The sequence below is a fragment of the Sebastes fasciatus genome, chromosome 9, assembly GCF_043250625.1.
Source record: "Sebastes fasciatus isolate fSebFas1 chromosome 9, fSebFas1.pri, whole genome shotgun sequence".
NCBI classification, from domain to species: Eukaryota; Metazoa; Chordata; class Actinopteri; order Perciformes; family Sebastidae; genus Sebastes; species Sebastes fasciatus.
In genome coordinates this window covers 1251765-1262205 of record NC_133803.1, presented here as the reverse complement: position 1 = coordinate 1262205, position 10441 = coordinate 1251765, and the positions used below count along the sequence as shown (strand labels likewise).

The window sequence follows — 10441 nt, the reverse complement described above, 5'->3', positions numbered from 1 at the left end:
GTCCCAAGGTTGGCGCCTCTACTAAGGCCCAAGGTTGGCGCCTATAGTAAGGCCCAAGGTTAGCGCCTCTAGTGAGGCCCAAGATTAAAGCCTCAAGTAAGGCCCAAGGTTAGCGCCTCTAGTGAGGCCCAAGGTTAGTGCCGCTACTGAGGTCCAAGGTTAGTGCCTCTAGTGAAGCCCAAGGTTAGAGCCTCTAGTGAGGCCCAAGGATAGCGCCTCTAGTGAGTCCCAAGGTTGGCACCTCTAGTAAGGCCCAAGGTTAGAGCCTCTAGTGAGGCCCAAGGTTAGTGCCTCTTGTAAGGCCCAAGGTTAGAGCCTCTAGTAAGGCCCAAGATTAAAGCCTCAAGTAAGGCCCAAGGTTAGCGCCTCTAGTGAGGCCCAAGGTTAGAGCCTCTAATGAATCCCAAGGTTGGCGCCTCTAGTAAGGCCCAAGGATAGAGCCTCTGGTGAGGTCCAAGGTTAGTGCCTCTAGTGAGGCCCAAGGTTAGAGCCTCTAGTGAGGCCCAAGGTTAGAGTCTCTAGTAAGGCCCAAGATTAAAGCCTCAAGTAAGGCCCAAGGTTAGCGCCTCTAGTGAGGCCCAAGGTTAGAGCCTCTAATGAATCCCAAGGTTGGCGCCTCTAGTAAGGCCCAAGGATAGAGCCTCTGGTGAGGTCCAAGGTTAGTGCCTCTAGTGAGACCCAAGGTTAGAGCCTCTAGTGAGGCCCAAGCTTAGAGCCTCTAGCGAGGTCCAAGGTTAGTGCCTCTAGTGAGGCCCAAGGTTAGTGCTTCTAGTGAGGCCCAAGGTTAGTGCCTCTAGTGAAGCCCAAGGTTAGAGCCGCTAGTGAGGCCCAAGGTTAGTGCCTCTAGTAAGGCCCAAGGATAGAGCCTCTGGTTAGGCCCAAGGTTAGTGCCTCTAGTGAGTCCCAAGGTTGGCGCCTCTACTAAGGCCCAAGGTTGGCGCCTATAGTAAGGCCCAAGGTTAGCGCCTCTAGTGAGGCCCAAGATTAAAGCCTCAAGTAAGGCCCAAGTTTAGCGCCTCTAGTGAGGCCCAAGGTTAGTGCCGCTACTGAGGTCCAAGGTTAGTGCCTCTAGTGAAGCCCAAGGTTAGAGCTTCTAATGAGGCCCAAAGATAGCGCCTCTAGTGAGTCCCAAGGTTGGCACCTCTAGTAAGGCCCAAGGTTAGAGCCTCTAGTGAGGCCCAAGGTTAGTGCCTCTTGTAAGGCCCAAGGTTAGAGCCTCTAGTAAGGCCCAAGATTAAAGCCTCAAGTAAGGCCCAAGGTTAGCTCCTCTAGTGAGGCCCAAGGTTAGAGCCTCTAATGAATCCCAAGGTTGGCACCTCTAGTAAGGCCCAAGGATAGAGCCTCTGGTGAGGTCCAAGGTTAGTGCCTCTAGTGAGGCCCAAGGTTAGAGCCTCTAGTGAGGCCCAAGGTTAGAGCCTCTAGTAAGGCCCAAGATTAAAGCCTCAAGTAAGGCCCAAGGTTAGCGCCTCTAGTGAGGCCCAAGGTTAGAGCCTCTAATGAATCCCAAGGTTGGCGCCTCTAGTAAGGCCCAAGGATAGAGCCTCTGGTGAGGTCCAAGGTTAGTGCCTCTAGTGAGGCCCAAGGTTAGAGCCTCTAGTGAGGCCCAAGTTTAGAGCCTCTAGCGAGGTCCAAGGTTAGTGCCTCCAGTGAGGCCCACGGTTAGTGCTTCTAGTGAGGCCCAAGGTTAGTGCCTCTAGTGAGGCCCAAGGTTAGTGCCTCTAGTGAGGCCAAAGGTTAGTGCCTCTAGTAAGGCCCAAGGTTAGAGCCTGTAGTGAGGCCCAAGGTTAGTGCTTCTAGTGAGGCCCAAGGTTAGAGCCGCTAGTGAGGCCCAAGGTTAGAGACTCTAGTGAGGCCCAAGGTTAGTGCTTCTAGGGAGGCCCAAGGTTAGAGGCGCTAGTGAGGCCCAAGGTTAGTGCCTCTAGTGAGGCCCAAGGTTAGAGCCTTTAGTGAGGCCCAAGGTTAGTGCTTCTAGTGAGACCCAAGGTTAGAGCCTCTAGTGAGGCCCAAGGTTAGTGCTTCTAGTGAGACCCAAGGTTAGAGCCTCTAGTGAAACCCAAGGTTAGTGCCTCTAGTAAGGCCCAAGGTTAGAGCCTTTAGTGAGGCCCAAGGTTAAAGCCTCTAGTGAGTTCCAAGGTTAGAGCCTTTAGTGAGGCCCAAGGTTAGTGCTTCTAGTGAGACCCAAGGTTAGAGCCTCTAGTGAGGCCCAAGGTTAGTGCTTCTAGTGAGACCCAAGGTTAGAGCCTCTAGTGAGGCCCAAGGTTAGTGCTTCTAGTGAGGCCCAAGGTTAGTGCCTCTAGTAAGGCCCAAGGTTAGTGCCTCTAGTGAGGCCCAAGGTTAGAGCCGCTAGTGAAACCCAAGGTTAGTGCCTCTAGTAAGGCCCAAGGTTAGAGCCTTTAGTGAGGCCCAAGGTTAAAGCCTCTAGTGAGTTCCAAGGTTAGAGCCTCTGGTTAGGCCAATATTGATTTCTTGTTGGTGCAGCAAATATCTACTTATACTGACTCTCTCTCTTTCTCCCTTCTCTGTATTTCTCTCTCTCTCTCTGCCTTTCTCTCTCTCCCTCTCTCTCCCTTTCTCTCTCTCTCTCCCTTTCTCTTTCTGTCTCTCTCTCTCTCTTTCTGCCTTTCTCTCTCTTTTCCTACGTTTTGTAATAATTGAATCTGTCTCTCTGTTTCTATCATGTATGCATTAAGAGACCGTTTCTAGAAGGTTTCCATCTCACCCACCATTCATTTCTCTCTCTCTCTCTCTCTCTCTCTCTCTCTCTCTCTCTCCCTTCCTTTTGAACCTGTCTCTTCATCTCTTTCTATCATGGCTGTAGCCTATAGAAGGTTTCTAACTAGCCCACTACAGACCGTTTTTGGGAAGGTTTCTATCATGGATGTATTAATCTATCTAGCCCTCCATTCCCCTCTCTCTCTCGCTTTCTCTCTTTCTCTCTTCCTTTCTTTTGAATCTGTCTCTTTATCCGTGTCCATCATGGATGTATAGAAGGTTTCTATCTAGCCCTCCATTCCCCTCTCTGCTCCGTCTTTGCGCACTCCTCTCCTCCTCTCCTCTCCTCCTCTCGTCCTCTGCAGAGCATGGAGAGCTGTCTGTTGACGCATCGAGCCTGGCCAATCACACGCCGTATTTCCAAGGTGCAGGACCTGACTGACCAATAAGAGAAGAGCACGGGGCGGGACGTGTCCAGTCCGCTCACACCTCCATACAGAGAAATCAGTGGTGTTGGGGAGAGATAGAGAAATAGACAGGAACCCAGAGTGGAGCCGCGAGACGGGGACAGGGACAGGGACAGGGACAGGGACACACAGCGGACACAGACCGATACACGGAGGCTGCTTAACGAGGACACACTACGGGACACCTGCGGACATGGACGTGACCGTTTGACCAGCTCCAGACCCGAGCCAACAGGTCCACCGCAGCCGCGAGCATGTCGACGGTAGAAGGACCCGGACAGCGCGAGGACAGGGAGTACGGAAGGGCGGCAAAGCGGCTGAAGACGGAGGACAGGGAGGCGGAGGACAGGGAGACAGAGGACAGGGAGACAGAGGACAGGGAGGCGGAGGACAGGGAGACAGAGGACAGGGAGACGGAGGATAGGGAGGAGGGGGAAGAGGAGGGGGAAGAGGAGCTGGAGGAAGGCGAGGATTCGGACTCCGGCTCGCTGCCCGGTAACGTAGAGTCAGCGGTGGACACCCGGGACCGGTGGAGCGGCAGCCAGTACGGACCAGGACGGAAGGTAAGGAGAGCAAAATGAGACCTAACACCTCACGTGACCGTTACCGTTACCGTTACCGTTACACTAGCGTATAGAACGTAGTACATGACACCCTGCAGCACAGCAGCACAGACGGCCGCGTGCATGCGTGCGCGTCCATGTGTGTGCTGCTGCTGTCATCCTGTCAGTGAGGAGCATCTCCACCTCTGTCACACACTACAGGTGAGCTCAGGTGAGCTCAGGTTAGCTCCGGTTAGCTCACTTTAGCAGTGTTCGTCACACACAGGATGAAGGCTACACGTTAAATAACAGCTATTTATGATTAACTGATATGACACCATTTATACACTGATGATAAATGTTGAATAGGAAGTGTTGTCCTATGTATTGATATTATGTCTTACTTTTTAATTTATTTATTTCGATTTTCCACAAGTATAAAATGGCCTATGTGTGTTTAGTGAAGTTGTGTCTCAGTAGTTTCTCTCCCTCATGTTGTTGCAGTGCAGTTCCCAGCTCTGCTCCCAGCTCACTGGGAACTGTGCTGGTTACGGGTTACCGGTACACACACCCAGTTTACCGGTACACACTTACGGTACACACACCCAGATTACCGGTACACACTTACGGTACACACACCTAGTTTACCGGTACACACACCAAGTTTACTGGTACACACTCAGGGCTCCAGGGGCCCCAGAACCAGAGCCTCTGTTAACATTTCTCATTAGAAAGTCAGTGGGCTCAGTCAGAAGTAGGGATGGGATCTTAGTCCTTTAATATTGAGCATCTTCTAATCATGAGCCCAATCTGGGATTTATATTAAATTATAATTTAATTTATTTTGAGTACAATGCATACAGGCTCCAGTCTGCCCACATTATGATTAGTAAAACAATGTAATGTTAAAGGTGTTTGACGGTTTGAAGACAGAATAGCTCAGTTTAAATGTTAGAATCTTTAAGATTTAAGTCTTGGATCCCGTTTCACACACACACACACACACACACACACACACACACACACACACACACACTAGGGGTGGAACGGTTAACAAAATTCACGGTTCCCTTCATATCACGGTTTTGGGGTCATGGTTTTCGGTTCGGTTCGGTACATTTCTGTTACAGCGAGGAGGTCATGTTCTGATTTCAACATGCTTTTCATTTATTTGGCAAAATAAGTTGATAAATGTTTGCCTTAACAAAAGTATGGCTTCCATAAGGAACATAAACACTTCTTCATTGTCAAATCTTAACTGAAAGAATAGGTCCTCTACAGTCATTAGTGCAAACAAAAAATGCAGCTTTTTTATTTTCATATAAATATGATGTAATTATAGACTGAGGCCATCAACATATATTGAAGCAAAAGCTCAACCAGAACTATACAAAAAAAAGAACAGTATAACATATGTCTCAATTCCCTGATTATCAGCTCTTAATTGAATGATTAGTTTTTCCACTCATAAAGTGCAGTATTTGGAGGAATACGGTTGGATTTCTGTTCCACTGTGTTATTGAAAAATAATGAATAAATATAAAACACATTAGAGGGAATGTGCTGCTGGAATTACTGTGTTGCTGAAGTGTCGGCAAGAGGGTATATTAAAGCACGGATCAAGTAACGTTATGTTAATCATATGCTGAAATCCAGCGTCCTCCACGACTGCATAAGGATGCATATCGTTCACTATAAACCTCCCCGATGCTGTAGTTGTGTTTTGTGCCCTGTCTGAGTCTGCATGTAGAGGCTGTTTAAATCCTGCGGGGAGAAGGCACCGCTACTCTTTCCTACCCGACTCTCTCCTCCTTACGCTAACGACGGACACACCGGAGTGTTGCCGCTAGCATCAACCAAACATGTTGTACAGTGCTCACACAGTCACCGTTTTATCCACCACTTCTTTTCCATCGTTTTCATGGTAACACTAAATCCGTAATGCTCCCATACAGCAGAGCCAAACGATGCTGGTGGATCCTCTAACTGGACTTTAACGTGTCCACTCTGCACTTCATCAGTGCTGAGATGGGGGTTGGGTCACGCTTCATCAACACATGCACAGTAAAATCTGGTCTGCACTCGCCAAAATTGAGCCAATAGCAACGCACGACTGCAGCTTCAGTTACACTGCGCATGTGTTACACCCCGTACCTCAAGTCCCATGTCCACCCGTGTCCCAGCCTCCTTCAATAGGCCTTGATTTCTCGTGTGACAATAAACGTGAGCCTAACTCTACATGAAAAAAATACACAATCGGCCTCATAACTTATTTCAAATAAACCGAACAATTCATACGAGACCCGAACCGTGACTAGAGAACTGAACGGTTTGGATTTTTTACCTGAACTGTTCCATCCCTAACACACACACACACATGCGTGAAGATCAAGTCTGGTGTTAGTTATGATCAGTGAAATGTGTCATTATCAACACCAGAGGAAATGATCTTGTGTTGCACAATTGTTTAAAACAGGCCCATGTTTGATTTGGCGACACCTGTGGCTACAGGTGGTGTATAATATATAATACAGATCCTGATGATGGGCAGCACAGTGGTGCAGTGGTAAGCATTGTCGCCTCACAGCAAGAGGGATCTGGGTTCGAACCCACCAGCCAACTTGAGTCCTACTGTGTGGTGTTAGCATGTTCTCCCCGTGTTAGCGTGGGTTCTCTCCGGGTGCTCAGGTTTCCTCCCACAGTCCAAAGACATGCAGGTTAGGTTCATTGTTGACTCTAAATGTCCTGTAGGTGTGAATGTGAGTGTGAATGGTTGTCTGTCTCAGGTAAGGCTGACCCTAATGCTTCTAGGCTTCGACCGTTGCCATGGTAATCCACCTCTAAATCACTATTTGAATACTTTGGTTTTTTTTCGTTGTTGTTTTTTATATATACTGCAAGTATGTAATAATAAAGTATAAAAAATAATCCATGAAATAAGGAATAATCCCACAACATTATTCATTATTCATATTCAACATTAATTATTAGTAGTTATTCTCAGATGGATATCGTTGTTTGTTGTGTGTAGAGGTGTGTGTTTGTGTGCAGTAGTGCTGCAGCGGCACTGAAATGGGGGAGATGGAGAGAGACAGAAAGACAGACAGAGAGACAGACAGACAGAGAGACGGACGGACAGAGAGACAGACAGAGAGACAAACAGACAGACGGACGGACGTACGGAGAGAGAGACGGACAGAAAGACAGACAGACGGACAGAGAGACAGACAGACGGACGGAGAGAGAGACGGACGGACGGACAGAGAGACAGACAGAGAGACAGACAGACGGACAGAGAGACAGACAGACAGAGAGACAGACAAACAGACAGACAGACGGACGGACGGAGAGAGAGACGGACGGACGGACGGGCGGACAGAGAGACAAACGGACGGACGGATGGACGGACGGACGGACGGACGGACAGAGAGACAGACGGACGGACAGAGAGAGAGACAGACAAACAGACAGACAGACGGACGACGGACGGAGAGAGAGAGAGACGGACGGACAGAGAGACATACAGACAGACAGACAGAAGAACATGCTGCGCCACGCCGCGAAGTCCAAAAACTGGTACTGGGGACAGCTGTAGTCTCAGCCCTGTGATAGTCTGACGTCCTGTTCAGGGTGTACCAGCCTCTCGCCCAGGGTCAGCTGGGATCAGCTCCAGCCCCCTGCAACTTAGAGACAAGTGGTGACAGATAATGGATGGATGGAGGTCCTAATGACACTTGTATCAATCAGTGAGGACATCAAACACATATTCTCTGTCAGAAATGCGACAGAAAAAGTACAGATACAACTGCAGTAGTGTTTATATTTCTGTATTTGATTGAAGTGTCTGGCTGTCATAATATGTCCCGGAACCAACCCGGTCTCAGTCCCGACTAGTCAAATACTGCCGTTTGGTCAGCGCCCCCCAGCATCGGAAACCGACACACGGAGGCACCCTTTAGCAACAGTAAGTGACGAACCGGGCTTTCAACCAACTCCAATGTAAACTAGGGATGTGATGAAATATCGTGCCACGAGATATAGTGATATAAAAATGTGATGATATGCGTTGTCGAGACGAAAAACTGAATCGAGATATCAGGGCATAATAGGTACATACGGGCTCCGGGCTAAAGCAAAGCTGCAGCCTCTTCCTGCCGCTCTGCAAGAGCACATTGTTCTGTTAACTATACGTTCATATTATGGATCAAATGTCTTAATGAGTCTTTTACTACGCTAACGTTGCGATGTAGTTTACAGCTGCCGTGATTTCTTTGCATTTTGCACTTTTTTGTCATATGGGATTGCCTTGGAAAGCGAGGAATCCAGAGTCATTTCCCTCTGGGCTGGTTCTGGTTGCTTTGGTCGTGTTCTCGCTACCATACTCGCTTTGCCGCTTCAGTTCTTTCGCTTTCTCCGGGCTCCGGGCTCCGTCTCTCTGCTGCTTCCCTCCATAAACAAAAACACGCCGGCTGATTACATCACACACTCGCCCAGGAGAGAGGTCTGGATGGAGGCGGAGTCTGTGACATGTGTATCTGTGTCTGTGAGAGGGAGCCAGAGGGAGAGAAGGAAATGCCAAAGCGAGTCTCCTGCCGGCAGGGTGGCTTAAAAACATTACATGACAATTTGTAGTCGATGTTCGCGATATAGTCATTTCATATACCGCGCGTGGGACAAGCCGTGATACATCGACTATATTCGATATATCGCCCACCCCTAGTACACACACTGCTACAGCTACGTTCAGTGATACCAAAATTATGGAATTCAAGACTGTTTAGGGACCCCAGTATGCAGAAATATTCAGATACACCATTTTAGAATAGGAGACAATAACCCATTTATTCTGCATGTGATTATCATAAAGTGGGCATGTCTGTAAAGGGGAGACTCGTGGGTACCCATAGAACCCATTTACACTTAATGGGTTAGGTGCTCTAGGTTAGCTTCTTTAGTTTCATATGATATCTAATCATATGACATCTAATTGCTTATTCTTTTAATAAGAATCTTTGCACATTTTGATTTATTTATTTTAAAATGGTTGATGGTGTGGTCTAGTTGTGTTTGGTATGATGGTTGACAGTGTGGTCTAGTTGTGTTTGGTATGATGGTTAACAGTGTGGTCTAGTTGTGTTTGGTGTGATGGTTAACAGTGTGGTTTAGTTGTGTTTGGTGTGATAGTTAACAGTGTGGTCTAGTTGTGTTTGGTGTGATGGTTAACAGTGTGGTCTAGTTGTGTTTGGTGTGATGGTTAACTGTGGTTTAGTTGTGTTTGGTATGATGGTTAACAGTGTGGTCTAGTTGTGTTTGGTGTGATGGTTAACAGTGTGGTCTAGCTGTGTTTGGTATGATGGTTAACAGTGTGGTCTAGTTGTGTTTGGTGTGATGGTTAACAGTGTGGTTTAGTTGTGTTTGGTGTGATAGTTAACAGTGTGGTCTAGTTGTGTTTGGTGTGATGGTTAACAGTGTGGTCTAGTTGTGTTTGGTGTGATGGTTAACAGTGTGGTCTAGTTGTGTGTGGTGTGATGGTTAACAGTGTGGTCTAGTTGTGTTTGGTGTGATGGTTAACAGTGTGGTCTAGTTGTGTTTGGTATGATGGTTAACAGTGTGGTCTAGTTGTGTTTGGTGTGATGGTTAACAGTGTGGTCTAGTTGTGTTTGGTGTGATGGTTAACAGTGTGGTCTAGTTGTGTGTGGTATGATGGTTAACAGTGTGGTCTAGTTGTGTTTGGTGTGATGGTTAACAGTGTGGTTTAGTTGTGTTTGGTGTGATGGTTAACAGTCTGGTGTAGTTGTATTTGGTGTAATGGTTAACAGTGTGATTTAGTTGTGTTTGGTGTGATGGTTAACAGTGTGGTTTAGTTGTGTTTTGTGTGATGGTTAACAGTCTGGTGTAGTTGTGTTTGGTGTGATGGTTAACAGTGTGATCTAGTTGTGTTTGGTGTGATGGTTAACAGTCTGGTGTAGTTGTGCCTTTTGGGGGTTAGAAGTCCAGGGTGCCCAAAACCTTTGGACCTAGTTTAGGGGTCAAGCAGTGAGCGGGGGGATGCGTTAAGGGACCTGGATAATGAATAAGGGGACGCTGGCCCAAAAAAGGCTGAGAACCACTTCTTTGTTCTGCTTTGAGAAGTCCAGAAAAAGTCATAATATTACTAGGGCTGTCAATCAAGCAGGCCTATGATTGTCCATAGTTAATCCTGATTACCCGCAAATTAATGACACATTTGTTATCTGTTCTAAATGTACCTTAAAGGGAGATGTGACAAGTATTTTATACTCTTATCAACATGGGAGTGGACAAATATGCTGCTTTATGCAAATATATGTATATATTTATTATTGTAAATCAATTAACAACACAAAACAATGACAGATATTGTCCAGAAACCCTCACAGGTACTGCATTTAACATAAAAATAATATGCTCAGATCATAACATGACAAACTGCAGCCCAACAGCCAACAACAGCTGTCAGTGTGCTGACTTGACTATGACTTGCCCCAAACTGCATGTGATTATCATAAAGTGGGCACCCATTTACATTCACATATCTGGAGGTCAGAGGTCAAGGAACCCCTTTGAAAATGGACATGACAGTTTTTCCTCGCCAACATTCAGTGTAAGTTTGGAGTGTTATTTAACCTCCTTCATGACCAGCTAGTATGACATGGTTGGTACCAATGGATTCATCAGGTTTTATATTTTCATTGCATTATT

At 47.1% G+C, this 10441-nt stretch overlaps 1 protein-coding gene across 1 annotated transcript in view; it reads left to right on the top strand.

The window, feature by feature from the left end:
* The first annotated feature begins 3219 nt into the window (after nt 1-3219).
* Nucleotides 3220-10441, top strand: part of LOC141773619 (heterogeneous nuclear ribonucleoprotein L-like) — a 70420-nt gene continuing 63198 nt past the window's right edge. The window contains exon 1 of the mRNA XM_074645478.1: nt 3220-3742. Within this exon, the coding sequence (XP_074501579.1) occupies nt 3434-3742 (309 nt within the window). The 5' untranslated portion in view covers nt 3220-3433. The remainder of the gene's footprint in view (nt 3743-10441) is intronic.